The sequence below is a fragment of the Odocoileus virginianus genome, chromosome 20 (assembly GCF_023699985.2).
Source record: "Odocoileus virginianus isolate 20LAN1187 ecotype Illinois chromosome 20, Ovbor_1.2, whole genome shotgun sequence".
In the NCBI taxonomy this organism is placed as follows: domain Eukaryota; kingdom Metazoa; phylum Chordata; class Mammalia; order Artiodactyla; family Cervidae; genus Odocoileus; species Odocoileus virginianus.
Genome location: NC_069693.1, coordinates 12,027,102 through 12,046,040, shown reverse-complemented (window position 1 = coordinate 12,046,040; position 18,939 = coordinate 12,027,102). Strand labels below are relative to the sequence as shown.

The 18,939-nt window shown below is 45.2% G+C and overlaps 1 protein-coding gene and 2 long non-coding RNA genes across 4 annotated transcripts in view; 2 read left to right on the top strand and 1 right to left on the bottom strand.

The window, feature by feature from the left end:
* Positions 1-14,394, bottom strand: part of LOC110150190 (uncharacterized) — a 46,005-nt gene extending 31,611 nt beyond the window's left edge. Inside the window, exon 1 of one of the 2 annotated variants that reach the window (XR_011482115.1) lies at positions 14,283-14,394. This is a non-coding gene — a long non-coding RNA (uncharacterized lncRNA). Of the gene's footprint in view, positions 1-12,315; positions 13,717-14,282 lie in introns of those variants that run through there. The other variant, XR_011482114.1, reaches the window with a different exon arrangement.
* On the top strand, positions 12,394-17,831 carry LOC110150188 (uncharacterized). The gene is made up of 3 exons (XR_002317668.2): positions 12,394-12,580; positions 13,677-13,831; positions 16,973-17,831. It is a non-coding gene; the product is annotated as an uncharacterized lncRNA (long non-coding RNA).
* Positions 17,832-17,876: 45 nt separating this feature from the next.
* On the top strand, positions 17,877-18,712 carry LOC110150180 (ubiquitin-ribosomal protein eS31 fusion protein-like). The gene has a single exon (XM_070450879.1). It carries the CDS (start codon positions 17,892-17,894, stop codon positions 18,360-18,362), a length of 471 nt encoding a protein of 156 aa, XP_070306980.1. The 5' UTR covers positions 17,877-17,891; the 3' UTR covers positions 18,363-18,712.
* Positions 18,713-18,939: the final 227 nt, after the last annotated feature.

Sequence of the window (18,939 nt, the reverse complement as noted above, 5' to 3'; positions counted from 1 at the left end):
TGCAACCCCATAGACTGTAACCCGCCAGGCTCCTCTGTCCATGGGATTTTCCAGGCAAGGATACTGGAGTTCGTTGCTACTCCCTTTTCCAGGGGATATTCCCAACCAGTGATTGAACCTGTGTCTCCTGCACAGCACGCGGATTCTTTATCAGCTGAGCCATCAGGGGAGCCCTCTGCTATTATACTATATTAATACTATAATAGCATTTGATCACTCTACTATAGTATTAATATCAAGGGGATCAGGGTGAGAGATACACAGGACATCTCTGTACTAGCAGCACATTTCCTATAAGTCTAAAATAACCTAGTATTGCAGCTTCCACCTCACTCCCTCTGGGTCTGATCTCTGGAGAGAAGTGCTGAGAAGCACAGTAAAGAGGTGATTTAAATCACTTATATAGGACAGTCCTTCCAAGTCTTTGTTTACATTAAGCCGATTATCTTGTTGTTGTTTTTTTTTTCACACCTGACTAGTCCTAGAACCCTCTCCAATATGCCCGCACAATTTTTTGTTAAGAAGGATCCCACCACAGAGACCTGTGGGTACACGCCTGCACTTATTATGGGGTGGGGCTCCGTTCCTTTTTGACCCTCAAGGAGTCTTCCTGCTCATGTGCACAAAGAGAAGTTTTCCTTGACCTCAGCAGTGGTCATCTTCTCTCTACTTCAGCAGAGCTCAGCTTCTGTCAGTAGCTTTGTCCTTGGAAGTCTGTGTGAGAACAAAGCCTTAGTTTTACTCCACTTGACAGCTGACTGGAGGCCCATCTATCTCCTACCTCAGGTCCACTTGCCCTGAGGGAAAGCCAGATGCAGGTCCTAAGGAAACTCTGGGGAGGGCCGTATAGTGAGGAACTGAGGTGTGTGTGTGCTGGGTTCAGTCGTGTCCGAGTCTTTGCGACCCCATGGACTGTAGCCTGCCAGGATCCTCTGTCCAGGGGATCTCCCCAACCCAGGGACTGAACCTGTGTCTCCTGCATTGCAGGTGGATACTTTACTGTTGAGCCACCTGGAAGGAGCTGACACCTCTGGCCAAGAGGCTGAGGGGATTCCTCCAGCCCCATTCAAGCTTTCTGATGAATGAGGCCTTCACAGTGAGGATGAGCCAGGGCTTCAAGCAAGGATCATCCAGACAAGCCATCCTCTGATACCTGACTCACAGAAAGTGTGTGAGATGACAAACGTTTATTATTTTGAGCAGCTTCTTTAGAGAAAATAATTGCTGTTGTGAACAGTGGCCACCAGGTGGCACATGGATACCAATGATGGAAAGGGGAAAAAAAAAAAACAACCAGCTGCCAACATTATAAAGAGGTCAGGGCTCTGAGTTCATTTATAAATTTATCACAAGCCCAATAAAGATGTCATCAGGTTTTTTTTTCCCTACAGCTAGGCAACTTGATTATAAGGTTCATTTGGAAGTACAGCAGGGAAATGTGGGGGGAAAAATTGAAAAAGGAGGAGGGGGAGAAAACAGATATTAAAGACAATATAAAACAATGTATTGTGGATGCATCGGTTACACACACAGATCAATCCAGAAATAGAAACAATTGCTTATGGAACCTTATGCAATCATGTAATACTTTTTTAATTCAGGAAGAAACTTTAGGGAAGTTTTTAATTTAGTGCTATTGGATCAACTAGATGAACAAACAAAAAAGCTTGAGTCCATTTCTCACACAGGATACCAGCTTAAATTCAAAGTGTATCAATGACCTAAGTGGAAAAATACAGTCTCATAAATAATAAAACACTAGTGAGTCTCCTAATGACCTGAGAGTGTGGAAGTGGGGTATATTTGCCAAATGGTTCATCAAAATTCAGAGGTGATGAAAGAGCATTTTGTTAAATGACCAAGCAAAAATGGAAACCTTTCACAGGTTCAAAACATAAACCCACCACAGGCAAACTAAAAACTACAGATGAAAAAAATGGAAAAAAAATATTTACAACTAGAATCACAAAGGATTAGTATCTCTAAAATATAAAAAGCATCTAAAAAATGGAGGCAAAAAAGACCCAGAAACCTATTGAAAGTGGGTAAGACATACGAAGAGGAAGTTCACATGAAAAGAAATGCAAATATCCCCTACATACACAAAAATATGCTCAACCTCCCCATGTAATTTTAAAAACCACAAATTCAAACCATGCTGAAATCCTTTTTCTCACCTATCAAATAAGCAAAACTCCAGGTGGTTTGACAACACTCTGTTGGCATTGCTGTGAGGACCCAGGGGTCCTTACACCTTGCTAGTGGAATGAAAAACAAGTCAAACCTCCATGGAGGAGAATTTGGCATTATTTAGCAAATTTACCCTTTGACATCTGCAATCCCACATCTAAGATTCTAATGTAAAGACGCACAGAAAAATGTCATACAAATGTGCCTCTTCAGTACAGCAAACAACTGGGGTCTTAAAACAAAACAAAACTGGGGTCTTCGTTAATCCGGTGTTGAGACTCCTGGCTCCCAGTGAAGGTGGCCCAGAGTTCAATCCCTGGTCAGGGAACTAAGATCCCACATGATGCAACTAAGAGTTCACTTGCTGCTACTAAAGACTCCACATGCTGCAAAGATCGAAGATCCCACTTGCTGCAACTAAGACATGGCACAGCCACAATACTTGATTAATGTTTTTAAAACTAGAAAACACTGAAGCAGCCATGAATGGAGTACAGGTTAAATCAACTATGCTTCATCCACAAAAACAGAATACTATTCAGCTGTAAAAGGAAATAAGAACTATTAGGAGTACAGATACGTAAGAATGTGTATGTGTGAGTGTCTGTGTGTAGTGATCTCTAAGATACAGTTAAGGAAAAAAAAAAAGCAAGGTGCAATTAGAGTGCCCAGATTGCTACCTTTTGTGCAGTAAGGAGGCACAGGGTCTCCCCTGTTTTCTGGCACGTGGCCCAGGTGGTGATGAGAGCCGGTGGAGAGTGGCTGGAGTGTGACAGCCAAATAGAGCAGGTGAGGAGGCTGTGGGTCTCGAGATTGGTTGGTTTGCATTTGAAAAGCATGCTCCAAAGAAAATCACTGACTATTTCTAGAAACTGGCTAGTCCTGGCAGGGGTAGGTCTTCCAGGGTCAGCAAGGCCCCAGATGTCAAAGCATCAGGATACAGGGGGGAAAAAAACCCCAAGACTGGTTAATACACTTCTGTGGCCAGTCCATTATATTTGACCCACTATGAACCTCCCTCAGCCCTCCCTCTCTTTCCTTTTTTAAAAATTTAATTAATTTATTTATTTGGCTGCTCTGGGTCTTAGTTGCAGCATGCGGGATCTAGTTCCCTGACCAGGGATGGATCCTGAGATCCCTACATTGGGAACACAGAGTCTTAGCCAATGGACCACCAGGGAAATGCCCCTTCAACTTTCTATAACTTCCCACCAGTGTGTGTCCTGGTCTCTAATCCTATGACACCTGGCTAGCAGATCTTTTCTCCTGGCTGCCTATCTCTCTGGAGAGGCTTAGCTAGGTCTATGGAGTCAGCTGCTACCTTAGATCATTCCCAACTCTCCTGTTCAGACATTTCTCCTGAGCTCAAGGCCCTAAAACCAACTGCCAAACCGAAACCTGATCAAATCCCAAAGCAGATCAATCATCTCCACCACCATCACCCCGTCCCTCTTCCTACAGTGCCTGGGTTTTGTGAACTGGCACCACAGTCCATCTGCAACCCAGACCAGGAAAGTGGGAACAGTCCTAGATCTTTGGCCTCCCTCCACTCAAATAGTAATCCAGAACTTTTAAATATCTTCTGTGTGTCACCTCTTCTCCACCGCACTCCTACTACTCTAGTTTGGACAGTCTTTGTCTATAAATTTTTTTTATTTACTTATTTTTGACTGTGCTGGATCTTTGTTGCTGCATGCAGGCTTTCTCTAGTTGCAATGTGCAGGCTTCTCATTGCAGTGGCTTCTCCTGTTGCAGACCACAGGCTCTAGTGTGTGCAGGCTTCAGCAGTTGCAGCATGTGGTCTCAATAGTTGTGGCTCGTGGGTTCTACAGCACGGGCTTAGCAGTTATGCTGCACGGGCTTAGCTGCCCCTCAGCGTGTGGGATCTTCCCGGATCAGGGATCAAACCCTTGTCACCTGCGTTAGCAGGCAGATTCTTAACCACTGGACAATCAGAGAAGTCCTATAACTTGTATTATTGCAGCGGAGTCTGGATTAGTCTATCTGTGATGTTGTGATTTATATTAAGAAAGATAAATTTGGTCTTTGTTCCCTCTCCTGACACAGAGTCCCTAAAACACTTATCAGATTTCCTGATAAGAGTGATAAAAGTGAAAGAAGTGTCTTTTATTCTTCATAACAAGTCAGGATCCAATAAGGACAGTGAAACCACACCAGTTATTTTAACAGGGAGAATTGAACATATGGACTGTAATATAAGGAAATGCCAACTTGGCATAGAGTTGTTATCTAGATAACTGCAAGGGTAAAAAGAGATCCCTAAGGCAGTGGTTCTCAAACCTTAGCCAAACTGCCTGGAGGACCGCAGAGGACAACCACCAGAGTCTGATGGATCTGGGATGGGGCCAGAATGATGTGTTTCTAACAAGTTCCCAGCAGATACTGATGCTGCTACTCTGGGGACCACACTCTGAGGACCACAACTCTAAGACAGCGTAGAAGCAGCAACTGCAGGAAGCAGGACCACATCTAGAGCTGGGGCAACAGTGATGGGAAGAAAGGGCACCAGCAAGCTGGAGCTGATGTTTCTGATGAAACCAGTTTTGCAAGTGTTGCTATTGTTGTTATTGTTTAGTCGCTCTGTCGTGTCCACTCTTTGCAACTCTATGGACTGTAACCCACCAGGCTCCTCTGTCCATGGCAACGGCCAGGCAAGAATACCTGAGTGGGTTGCCATTTCCTTCTCCAGGGGATCTTCCCGACCCAGGGATCAAATCTGGGTCTCCTGCATTGGCAGGAGGATTCTTTACCACTGAGGCACCAGGGAAGCCCTTTACAAGTGTTAGAAAACTACAAATTGGATTCAGGCAATGCTGCTGCTGTTGCCGCCGTCCCCACCACCACCAGAGTGAAGAAGTGTTGTTGAGGTAACACTCACAAGAACAGCAGGCAAGTCCCTTCTGCATAAGGTGACCAACCACCCTGGAAAGAGGTTCCCAGGAAGCATAACTTTCATTGCTAAAACTGGGGACACCCAGGGCAAACCTGGAAATCACCTTACTTCTGTAATCTGCTCGCAAACCCCATTGCCAGGGTCTAACATAGACCCATCTGGCAAAGCAGAATTGTGGTTTCCCTAGACTTCCCTGTGGTCCAGTGATTAGGAATCTGCCTGCCAATGCAGGTGACACTGGTTTGATCCCTGGTTCGGGAAGACCCCACGTGCCGTGCTGCAGGGCAACTAAGCCCGTATACCGCCACTACAAAGCCTGCACTCCAGGGCTTGCCAGCTGCAACAAGAGAGTAGCCCTGCTCGCTGCAACTAGGGAAAGCCTGCTCTAAGCAACGAAGACCAAGGGTGGCCAGAAATAAAATAAATTCTGAATAAATGAAATGTGGTTTCCCAGCTCAGCATCATCACGAAGCAGCAGAGGAGGGTGGATTGGGAGTTCGGAGACAATAACCTCATAATTGATATTGACTCTTCATGATCTTCCCAGTTTTTTACAGTCTATCCTCAGGGTTGCTATCAAGAGAAGCTTTATAAATAAGTATGACTGATCATTTCACTCTCTTGCCAATATGTTTTCAATAGCTGCCTGTGATGTCGTGATATTAAGAAAGATATATGTGGTCTTCGTCCCCTTTCCTGACACAGATTCTCTGAAACCCTTGGATTTCCTAAGTGATTAGAGCAATAAAAGTGAAAGGAGGGGCTCCCCTGGTGGTCCAGTTGTTGAAAATCCACTTCCAATGCAGGAGACATACATCAATCCCTGGTCCAGGAGGATCCCACATGCCACACGGCAACTAAGTCCATGTGCCACAATTACTGAGCCAGTGCACCACAACTACTGAAGCCTGTGTGCCTAGAGCCTGTGTTCTGCCACAAGAAAAGCCACCACAAGAAGCGCTCACACCACAAAGAGAGTAGCCCATCCTCTCCACAACTAGAGAAAGCCCATGTGCAGCAATGAAGATCCAGTGCAGCCAAACATAAGTAAATAAATCTTTTTTTTTAAGTGAGTGTCTTTTATTCTTCATAACAAGCCCCTTTCAACCACACCTGAGTTCTTGGTGATGAAGTGGCTGCTGGAAAGCTGAGGATGAGGGACGGTTGCTAGGAAACCAATCCTGTGATCAGAGGGTTGGAATTCAGCCTTCCACGCCCCTCACCTCCAGGGAAGGAAGAGAGGCTGGACATTGATCACCAAAGGCCAATGATTTAACGAACTATGGCTGGGTAATGAAGCCTCCATGAAAAACTCTAAGAGGTTCTGAGAGCTTTTGGCTGGTGCGGGGGTGGGGTGGGGGGGATTGTGTGTGGCATGCCCTCTGCATGTTTGCTCTGCATCCTTCTCCCATATCTTGCCCTGTCCATCTCTTCCATTCAACCATTCTGGAGTTGGATCTTTTTATAATAAACCAATCATCTAGTAAGTATCTGTTTTCCTGAATTCTCTGAGCTGTTCTAACAAATCATTGAACCTGAGGAGGGGGTGTCATGGGAACCCCCAATTTGTAGCCAACTTGGACAGAGGTTGCAGGTAACCTGAAGACCCACTAGTTACAATAGGTATCTGAGAGTTGGGGGTTAGACTTGTGGGACTGAGCCCTTAAACTGTGGGATCTCAGGCCAACTCCAGGTAGATGGTGTCAGAGTTGAACTGAATTGAATTCTAAGACATCCAGCTGGTGTCCCCAGAGAAGTGGAGAACTTCTTTAAATACATATATTTGGCTTCGTCGGGTCTTAGTTGTGGTGTGCAGGCTCAGTAGCCCCACGGCAAATGGGATCTTAGTTCCCCGACTAGCGTTCAAATCTGAATCCTTGCATTGGAAGGGACTGAACCACTGGAAGTGCCTGATCAGAGAATTTCTTGGTGTGGGGAAAACCTCCATGCATTTAGTGACAAGTATGCAGAGTTGAGTGGTGAGTAGACAAAGAAAGAGAGTCTGTTCCTTTTCACTGCCTACCAGCCTATCGGGGTAAAATTCCTACTTTTTATTATAATATAAAGGGCTTACTCCTTGGAAGGAAAGTTATGACCAACCTAGACAGCATATTGAAAAGCAGAGACATTACTTTGCCAACAAAGGTCCATCTAGTCAAGGCTATGGTTTTTCCAGTAGTCATGTATGGATGTGAGAGTTGGACTATAAAGAAAGCTGAGCGCCGAAGAATTGATGCTTTAGAACTGTGGTGTTGGAGAAGACTCTTAAGAGTCCCTTGGACTGCAAGGAGATCCAACCAGTCCATCCTCAAGGAGATCACTCCTGGGTGTTCATTGGAAGGGCTGATGTTGAAGCCGAAACTCCAAAACTTTGGCCAGCTGATGCGAAGAGCTGACTCACTGGAAAAGACTCTGATGCTGGGCAAGATTGAAGGTGGGAGGAGAAGGGGACAACAGAGGATGAGATAGCTGGATGGCATCACCGACTCAACGGACACGGGTTTGGGTGGACTCCGGGAGATGGTGATGGACAGGGAGGCCTGGTGTATTGTGGTTCATGGGGTCGCAAAGAGTCGGACATGACTGAGCGACTGAACTGATCTAAACTGAAGGGGCTCTTCAAAATTAACCTCAGTTACAGCCTAAGTCTCATCTCCTTTCCTGAACTTTATGTTCCAGAAATACAGAAATCTTTGCGTTTCCTAAAGCAAATCATGTTCTCAAGTTGCTATGCTTTGAACATACTATTGCCTTTTCCGTTGAAAAGCTCTGTGGCTCAGATGGTAAAGAATCTACCTACAAGGCAGGCAACCCGGGTTCGATTGCCTGGAGAAGGGAATAGCTTCCTACTCCAGTATTCTTGCCTAGAGAATTCCATGGACAGAGGAGACTGGTGGGCTATAATCCAAGGGGTCACAAAGAGTCAGATATGACTGAGTGACTAACACTTTCATCTGTTGAAAAGCACATAAATCTCTTTTTTAGAGAAAAACAGAAGATCAGAATATGTGCCTCCCCTTTAAGAATGGAAGTTAGTTTTTTATCAATAATGTGTTAATTTGAAGGCCAATTCCTCCTGGATTTGAAGGCCAAAAACAATGTTGAGGCAAATGTGTTCTTGAATTCCACAGTATTTACTGTTCTCCAGCTTTTAACACCCAAGGAGAAAAAAGATAAGAACACTCCCAGTGCTAATGAAACTTGTTAGTTTTTCTTTCCTGTTAAAGATATTTATACTTGAATTCTTCTTAAGGTTTGGCATATTTTTAGATGAAATCCATAAATGAAAAGCAATGGTTGGTTTAAAAGTTAGAGATGGTTTATACAGTCATATCAGATGATAAAAAAATCAGTAATAATTTACTTAGGCTGTTCTTAAATGTGAAGGTTATTAAGATCCTTTATGTGGTTATGTGGTTAAGAGAGTGAGTTTGTTTTTTCCCATTCTCTCTTTCTACTGCAATTTTTTTTAAAATCAATTGATCTATGACCAGTCTTATTTGGTTTTTCTCCAGCATAAATTCCCTTGTGAAGAAAGATTTCCAAGGCAAACTCTGGGCTGTTTATAGGATCCCACTGGATTCAATACCTTCCTCCAGGAAGTTAATCACTAAGTCATGTCTGATTCTGTGACCTCATGGACTGTAGCCTGCCAGGCTCCTCTGTCCATGGAATTCTCCAGGCACTGCAGATGGTGACTGCAGCCATGAAATTAAAAGATGTTTGCTCCTTGGAAGGAAAGCTATAACAAACCTAGACAGCATATTAAAAAGCAGAGACACCACTTTGTCAACAAAAGTCCATATAGTCAAAGCTATGATTTTTCCAGTAGTCATGTACGGATGTGAGAACTGGACCATAAAGAAGGCTGAACACCGGAGAACAGATGTTTTCAAATTGTGGTGCTGGAGAAGACTCTAGAGAGTCCCTTGGGGAGCAAGGAGATCAAACCAGTCAATCCTAAAGGAAATCAACCCTGAATATTCATTGGAAGGGCTGATGCTGAAGATGCAGATCCAATATTTTGGCCACCTGATGGGAAGAGCCGACTCACTGGAAAAGATCCAGATGCTAGGAAAGTTTGAAGGCAGGACAAGGGGATGGCAGAGGATGGGATGGTTGTATGGTATCACTGATTCAATGGACATGAGTTTGAGCAAACTCTGGGAGATAGTGTGGGAGAGTGGAGCCTAGAGTGCTGCAGTCCATGGGCTCGCAGAGTCGGACACAACCTAGTGACTGAACAACAACAATGAGGTAGTTGGATTATAGCTATTTGCATGACCATCTTTCCACTATTCAGATCCTCCTTTTAGGCAGCAACTGTGGGTGTTGGTTTTCAGACTCCACATTTTGGGCACAGTATCTTTCCTAGTATGCACAACCATCAAATGACTGCTGAGTGAATGTGACAGCACTTTTGATAAAAAGTCAAATTCCAGTACAGCCCCAATGATTATTATTTAACCTGGGCAAGATTTTTTCTTTTTTTTTTAATTTTAGGCCACACCATTTCCCTGGATGCAGGATCTTCGCTCCCTAACCAGGGATCGAACCTGTGCCTCCTGCAGTGGAAGGGAGAAGCCTCAACCACTGGACCACCAGGGAAGTCCGTAACCTTGGGCAAGTTTATGGTTGCCTGACTCTCCACTGACTCACAGAGTTCAGTGGGCAGGGGTGAGTGCTCTGGGGTCAGATTGCTCTGTTTGGCAGTTGCCCAGTTCTGCAGACTTGGGCAAATGATTGAACTGCCCAGGGCCTGCCTGCCTTATGTACAGAATATGAATGGTGATGATGGTTCCTACCTTCTCTGTCCCAGTGAGGATTAAATGAGGTGATGCGTGTTTGCTTCAGAGCACAGTGCCTGAGACTTTAGACAGAGTGTAAATGTTTGCTGTTAGAGTTATGGGAATATGGTCTATGGTACTCACTTCATAGTGTTTTCTTTAATAATTTTTATTTATTTATTTATTGGCTGTGCTGGGTCTTCGTTGCTGCTCAGGCTTTTCTCTAGTTTCAGAGAATAGGAGCTACACTATTGTTGTGGAGCATGGGCTCCAGGGGGCTTTTCAGGCATGCTAGTGGTAAAGAAGCCACCTGCCAATGCAGGAGACAAAAGAGACATGGGTTCAATCCCTGGGTCAGGAAGATCCCCTGGAGGAGGGCATAATAACCCACTCCAGCATTCTTGCCTGGAGAATCCTATGGACAGAGGAGCCTGGTGGGCTACAGGCCATAGGGTCGCAAAGAATTGGACACAACTGAAGCAACTTAGCACGCTCCAGGGCACCCAGGCTTCAGTAGCTGTAGCTCCGGGCTCTAGAGCACAGGCTCAATAGTTGCTCCGAGACATGTGGGATCTTCCTGGATGAGGGATCAAATCTGTGTCCCCTGCATTGGCAGGCAGATTCTTTACCACTGAGCCTTCAGGGAAGCCCCATAGTGTTTTGCTTTAAGAACTAAAAGGAGTGATGTGTTCAGTGATTGACAGTAATCTGCAGAGAGGGAGCACTCCCGCTTGTCTCTTACTTGTTAAGAGGCAGTTTCGTCTCCTTTCAATGCACCCAGACGAGCAGCTAGCTCTGTTACTTCTTGTTTATCACCCAGAGGGAAAAAAAAAGTTCTTCTCCAAAAGAAGGACTGCTGGATTATGCCAGGAAAGCTAACAGAGAGGAGTTCAAGGGCAACATTGAGGACTGGTGAGAGCCAGGGTAGGTGCTAGCTTGCTAGGGCTACCATAACAGAGTACAACAGACCAGATGGCTTAAACAACTGAAATTGACTTTCTCACAGTTCTGTAAGTCCAGCATGAAGGTGCCAGAAGGGTTGGTTTCTCTCGAGGCCTCTCTCCTTGGCGTGCAGACGGCCGCCTTCCCCCTGTGTTCTCACGAGACCTTTTCTCTGGGTATATAGGCCCTTGGTGTCATTTCCTCTTCTAATAAGCACACCAGTCCTATGGGGTTAGGGCTCTAGCCCTTTAACTTCACTTAACTGCAATTATCTCCAAACTCAGTCACACTTGGGCATCAGGGCTTCAGTGTACGGCTTTAAAGAGGGGAGGGCATGTTTCAATCCAGAACAATGTGCTAAGGCTGGAGGTGAGCAGGGAGCAGAGCCAGATCACAAAGGGCCTTGGAAGGCCTGTTTGGGAGTTTCTTCTTGACCCACCCACCTCTGAAGGTCCCCAGGGAACTGGCTCCATGCAGCGTTCCCTTTCTGTCCTTTTCCTTCCAGGCCGGACTAAGCACAGCTCAACGGTGCATTTTCCAAAGTTGCCTGGAATCCTAATCCTTGGTAGCATAGTGGTTAGGATCCCGGGCTTTCAGTGCCGTGGTCCAGGTTCAATTTCCCTGGTTGGGGAAACAGAGATCCCGAAAGCTGCATAGCACAGCTTGGCCTAAAGAAAAAAAGTTGCCCGGGTAAGAGCAGACCCAGTGGGAATCACTAAAGAGAAGCTGACTGGAGAGCAAGCACACCTGGGAGGGATTATGCAAATTAGTGCAAATGACGGCACACACACATACCCCAGTTAGGCTTCCTTCTTTGGGTCAGTGGTCCAAGGCTTTTGAAAAAGAGTTTAAACCTGAACAGAGCAGTCCATAAATTTCTATGTCCACCAAATCTGAATGCCCATTGACCAGGGATTGTACTAGGCCCTGGGGCCGTTGCAGAGTTTAGGATCTAGACCTGAACTGTCCAACAAAATATTCTCAATATGAAGCACTTAAAACATGTCTAGTCTGAATTGAGATGTGCTAAAGAATAAAATGGGGCTTTCCAGGGGGCTTAGTGCTACAGAATCCACCTGCCAATGCAGGAGATGCAAGAGACATGGGTTTGCTGTAGAGTAGAAACTACCACATTATAAAGAAACTATACTCCAAAATAAATAAATAAATAAATAAATAAATAAAAGAATTACACACACACACACACACACACACAAAAGGAATGCAGCCCTGTGACACTTTGATTTTATCCCAATGAGAGTGATCTTAGGCTTCCAACCTCCAGAACTGCAAAACAGTAAATTTGTGTTGTTAGAGGCCACTAAGTTTGTGGTTTCAGGGAAAGAGCAAATTAGCCAAGATGGCGTGGTCAGGCTCTCTCGCCCCGAGGCCTCTCGCTCTTGCCCCACATTTTGTAAATAATGATCGTGTAACAGCTGAGATTACTTAAAGCACTGCACATGTGCATCACGAGGTACTCACTTGACCAAGGGCTACTTTTGGTCTGTGGGGCTATATAAGCTCCACCTGGAAGACCCTTGCAGGTATGAGCCTTTACGTCATGGCTGCTGTTACGGCTGCTGCATCAGCTAGGAGAGAAGGTTACGTCATGGCTGCTGTTTCGGCTGCTGCGTCAGCTAGGAGAGAAGGTTACGTCATGGCTGTAACATGTCTGCGGTTTCTACGCTCCTCGAGTTTTCTTCCAGCTTCCTCGCTCATGCCTGGCCTACCCTAGGTTCAGCAAACCGTGTGAGCAGTGACAGTGATAATTTGTTATAGGAGCTGTAGAAAACTCCCATGCCTGCTCGTTATTTCTTTCCTTCTTCCTTCTTTCTTTTTTTCTGGGTATTTCGTTGAGTCACATTCCTCTCTAGCTGAGAGAGCCACTTCCTTCTAAGGTGTAGTAGGGCACGTTCTGGTTGGGTCTTCAATAGACCCAGAGGGTCTATTCAAACAAGCCCTTTTTCCTCTGTAGTATAAGTTGATAAGCAAGGAGATTGGGGAAACTATATGGAGTTCTAAAGAGGACAGGCATGTGTGTGTGTGTGTGTGTGTGTGTGTGTGTGTGTGTGCACTCAGTCGCTCAGTCATGTCTGACTCTTTGCGATTCCATGGACTGTAGCCCACCAGGCTCCTCTGTCCATGGAATTTTCCAGGCAGGAATACTGGAGTGGGTTGCCATTTCCTTCTCCAGGGGAATCTTCTCAATTCAGGAATCAAACCCAAGTTTCCTGCATTTCCTACACTGCAGGAGGATTCTTTACCGCTGAGCCACCTGGGCAGCCCAGGGACTGGCATATTTGTCTGCAGTGGCCATCAGCATAGATATCTTTCTATAATTAGGACACGTACCCAAAAATTGGATAGTTGTTCAACATGCTGAGTCCTTTAAATGAGATAAATCATGTCATTTAATTCTGAGAACAACCCTGTGACTTAGATAACTATCAGTATCTCATTTTTAAATAAAACATTTTTACAAAATGTTTATATTTATTTGTTTTGCTGGGCTGGGTCTTAGTTGTGGCATTTGGGATCTCCAGTTTTCGTTGCAATACGTGGGATCTTTTTTAGTTGCAGCACGTGGGATCTAACCTAGACCCCCTGCACTGGGATGGTGGAGTCTCAGTCACTGGACCACCAAGAAAGTCCCTAGCATCCCATTCTAAACCTAAGAAAACAAAGTCTGAGAGGTTGGGTAATTTGCCCACAATGACTAAGACAGAAAAACATAAGCCAAGAGCTAAACTTAGGCTTACAGATTGCTAAGAACCACCCTTTACTGATGGGAGAGACTATGATGAATAGGATGGATCCGTAAATTTCCTTCATTCATCTCACAGGTAGCTGGGTCCCTGTGTTCAGCATTCAGGGTAGAGTAATGAACAACTCAGGCCAGGCTCTTGCAGGATGGAAGTCACATTGTATCAGAACGACACCAGCAACTGAGAAGTCAGCCCACTATGATGAAAGTGATGATGAACATTAAGAGAGAGAGGTGAGAGGGAGTGGATGGGATGGGGAGGAGACTTTTTGAAGCAATTTGTGGTTCTGAGCTTGAGAGCCCATTGTCCTCTGAGGAATGTCGTAACCAAATTCATCATGTTCCCTATCTTTTGTTTCCCTCGATAACTCCCCCAACACAAGCTCCTCTCATCCTCTCAAGTTCTCTCATCTCCATCAATCTCTGTGTTCTCTGCTCTACCCGCTCCTGCCTCCCTCCATCCTTCCCAAATTCTGTCACTGCAACCCCTGTAAGCCTTTCGCTCAATGTTCCCTCCGACTCTTACCTTAACTAACATCAGATCCTTCTCCAGAGATAATCCCCACAATCTTAGCTGAAGGCACTTCATCCGCCCACTCGCCAAACACCTCAAGGTCTGGAGGTGGAGAGGGAAGTAACCAGGATATGCCACGGAAACAAACAAACCAAAATCCCAGTGACTCACATAAAGGTAGAGACTCCCTCGTGCGCCATGTCCAACCTGGGTGGCTCAAGTTCTTCTCCACATGCTCCTTTCTTCACCCAGACTGATGGAGCAGTGTCTAAAACACTGCTGATCTCCTGGAAAAGAGATGTGAAAAGAGATGTGAACAGCCGTGAGCTGGCTCCTGGAGTTTCAGCTCAAAAGAGATATACATCAATGTGTCCATATTTCATTGGCTAAAGCAGGTCATGTGGCCAAGCTTGATAATCTAGTATCTTTAGACTCTGCTATCCCTTAGCAACTCAGTGCTGTTTCCAGATATTGTTATTCTTTCCCCATGCTCTTTTTTTTAAATCTTCTTGTTGTTCAGTCGCTAAGTTATGTCTGACTCTTTGTGACCCCATGGACTGTAGCTCACCAGGCTTCCCTGTCCTTTACCATCTCCTGGAGCTTGCTCAAATTCATGTCCACTGAGTCAGTGATACCATCCAACCATCTTGTCCTCTGTCATCCCCTTCTCCTCCTGCCTTCAGTCTTTCCTAGCATCAGGGTCTTTTTCAATGAGTCAGCTCTTTGCATCAGGTACACAAAGTATTGAAGCTTCAGCTTCAGCATCAGTCTTTCCAACTCTCATATCCATACGTGACTACTGGAAAAACCATAGCTTTGACTGTATGGACCTTTGTTGGCAAAGTAATGTCTCTGCTTTTTAATATGCTGTCTAGGTTCTCCCAGGTTTTTTTAAATCTACTTATTTTATTTTTTGGCTGTGCTGGGTCTTTGTCATTGTGCATGGGCTTTCTCTAGTTGTGGCAAGCAGGGGCTACTCTTTTTTTAATAATTTTATTTATTTGTTTATTTTTGGCTATGCTGGGTATTTGTTGCTCCTCAAACTTTCTCGAGCTGTGGTGAACAGAGGCTACTCTTTAGTTGAGGTGGGCAGGCTTCTCATTGCAGTGGTTTCTCTTGCTGCAGTACATGGGCTCTAGAGTGTGCAGGCTCAGTAGTTATGGAGCACAGGTTTAGTCGCCCTGTGGCATGTGGGAGATTTCCCAGACCAGGGATCAGCCCCAGGTCCCCTGCATTGCCAGATGGATTCTTAACCACTGGACACCAGGGAAGCCCCTCCTTCTCCAGGCTCTTAGAAAAAGTTCCTTCTTCCCCTTGACAGACCTCCTGGAGTAACAGTTAGATCCTCTTCTCTCTTCTCTTCTGACTCTTTAGTCTCCCTAGAAATCTGAGAGTCACACTTAGCTCCTCCCACTTCCTCACTCCATATCAGACCCTTTAGAATGTTCCAGAGGTTCAAAAATCTGTCACTTCTCTCATTCCCCACGAAGCTACCCTCTTCCAAATCACCATCATCTCTCACCTGTACTACTGAGTTGCCCAAAAAGTTCGTTCAAGGTTTTCCATAAGATGTTGCTGAATACAACAGCAACATTTCAAATCTTGCTGTACAGTTCATTCATGATCTAGTTGTTGCTCCCCAGCCTAATCTTTCTGTAGATTCCCATGTCCTTCAGGGAGAGTCTAAAATCCTTGTTTTTTGTTTTGTTCAGTCGCTAAGTCATGTCTGACTCTTTGCAACCCCATGTAAACCCCATATTACTGCAAGCCCTATTTTCTCCCATTCCATAGGTTGTCTTTTCGGGGTTTTGCCTGCTTGTTTGTTTACAATTTCCTTTGCTGTGCAAAAGCTTGTAAGTTTGATTAGGTCTCATTTGTTTGTTTTTATTTGGACCATAAAGAAGGCTAAGTGATGAAGAATTGATGCTTTCAAACTATGATGTTAGAGAAGACTCTTGAGAGTCCCTTGGACTGCAAGGAGATCAAACCAGTCAACCCTAAAGGAAATTGATCCTGAATATTCATTGGAAAGCAAATACTTTGGTGACTTGATGTGAAGAGCCAACTCATTAGAAAAAACCCTGATGCTGGTAAAGATTGAAGACAAGATGAGAAGGGGATGACAGAGGATGAGATGGTTGGATGGCATCACTGACTCAACGGACGTGAGTTTGAGCAAGCTCTGGGAGATGGTGAAGGACAGGGAAGCCTGGCATGCTGGAATCCATGGGGTTGCAGAGTCAGACAGGACTGAGCAACTGAACAGCAACAACTTATCAGAGAATATTTTGCACATACTTTCTTCTAGGAGTTCTATGGTGTCACATCTTAGGTTTAAGTTTTTAAGCCATTTGGTGAAACCCTCACTCTGAGCGCTTGCTCTCCCAGATCTGGAGCTGGATAAAGGCAGAGACTGCCACGTGCGCAACACATCGACCATGCTCAGAAAATATTTTTCCAATGAGGGAATGAATTTGTCATACATGAAGCCAGGGGAAGGGAAATAGTAAAGGTGAATAGATGCAATATGAATATTGCATATGCATATGCATATTGTGATATGAATATGAATACAATAGAATATATATGACTGAATCAGCTTCCCAAGGTAATCAAGAGAGGCAGAGGAGGGCTGGGACGCTTGCGCCACCTCTGATTCACTTAGTCGTGAACTCATCGGACATCACTCCCTTCCTGCATTTCCCCCTGTGTTTCCAGACCTCAGAAAATGCCTTCCTCACCCACACTTATTCAGAGAATCTGGTTTCAAGCCTGAGAGAGTGTTCCTGTCCCTCGTCCCCCTCCCTAGCTCCTGCTGTTCTCACCTCTCCCCCGGTTCTCTTTCTCTGCACGTCCCACAGGTCCTCTAAGCCAAGTCATCTGCAGAGTCTGAGGCAGCCCCGAGATGCTGCCCATCCTCGGCTTCATTCCTGAGCAGAAGGGCCCTGGAAAAAGAAACACGATGTATGAGTGAGACACATCCCAGGCCTGGGCAGAAGTCTGTCTGCCAAACCAGGCCGCGCAATGGGTGTGATGGAAACAGCTTGGCGTTTTGGGTTTTTGTTTATTTATTTGGTTAGCTTTTGCTTTTTCTTTCCTTTTTTTGTTTGTTGTTGTTTGTTTTTTTTGGAATAGCCTTGACAAGGCTCCTGTGTCAAATCATGGTTTCTTCCCTCAAGACCAAGATGGTGCCTGAAATCATAGCGTCAGAGATGCTAGGACTAGCCTTCTGGGGCAGTCATAACAAAGTAACCACAGGCTGGGTAGCTTAAACAACAGAAATTCATTTCTCATAGTTCCAGAGACAAATGCCCAAGATCAGGGTGAGGGCAGGAGGGCTTCTTCTGAGCCTCTCCTTGGCTTGTAGATGACTGCCTTCTTTCCTCTGTGGGCATACATCCCTGATTTTCTTTGTGTGTTCAAATTTCCTCTTCCTGTAAGGACACCAATCATGATTGAATTAGGACCCATCTAATGGCCTCATTTTCACCTAATCACCTCTTTAAAGGTCCTGTCTCCAAATAAAGTCATTTCAAGGTATTGCAGATTAGGGCTTCAACCCATGAATTTGGGGGTGGGGATGGGAGGGAGACAGTTCAGCCCATAAGAGACATTCCTTGGTTTTAGGATATTAACAGTCCTTCAGGATTTCCCAGCTGGCCCAGTGGTTAAGAATCACCTCCCGGGAGCTCTGTCCCGTAACCGGCCATCGCCCCTCCTGTATTTCAGGTCTCATCTGTCTCCTCCTTTTCCTCACCCTCAAGTGGAACCTCTGCCAAGATGCAGATTTTCGTGAAGACCCTGACGGGGAAGACCATCACTCTCGAGGTCGAAACTTTGGATACAATAGAAAATGTAAAGGCCAAGATCCAGGATAAGGAAGGAATTCCTCCTGACCAGCAAAGACAGATCTTTGCTGGCAAGCAACTGGAAGATGGACGTACTTTGTCTGACTACAACATTCAAAAGGAGTCCACTCTTCATCTAGTGTTGAGACTTCATGGAGGTGCTAAGAAAAGGAAGAAGAAGTCTTACACCACTCCCAAGAAGAACAAGCATAAGAGAAAGAAGGTTAAATTGGCTGTTCTGAAATACTGTAAGATGGATGAGAATGGCAAAATCAGTCGCCTTCGCCGGGAGTGTCCCTCAGATGAATGTGGTGCTGGAGTTTTTATGGCCAGTCACTTCGACAGACATTACTGTGGCAAATGTTGTCTGACCTATTGTTTCAACAAACCAAAAGACAAGTAGTTGTATATTGGTTAATAAAGATATGAGCTAACATTAAAAAAAAAAAAAGAATCACCTCCCGATGCAGGGAATATGGGTTCCATACCTGGTCCAGGAAGATTCCACAAGCCACAAGGCACCCATGGAGCCTGTGCACCACAACTGCTGAGTTCGAGCTCTAGAGCCTGAGAGCCACAGCTACTGAGCCCACAGGCTGCAACTGCTGAAGCCCAAGTGCGAGAGAAGCCACCACAATGAGCAGCCCCCTCACCACGACGAAGAGCAGCCCCCTCTTGCCACAATTAGAGAAAGCCCACACGCGGCAAGGAAGACCCAGTGCAACCAAAAATAAACTAATTTAAAAAAACAGACCTTCAGTGTTCTCTGAATAAAAGCAGTAACGATTAGATTAATGAGTAATTGAATTTGCTGTCAGTGAATGCTAGGGACAGGGTATAATTAATTTAAAAATGAATAGGTACAATTAATTGTATGTAAACTAGCACCCTAATTCAATGAGAGCGGGGGGAGGCCTGGGGCCCCAGACATTTCCTCTTGGTTGGGCCAGTCTTGAAGGAGAGCGTGTGCCTTAAGTATA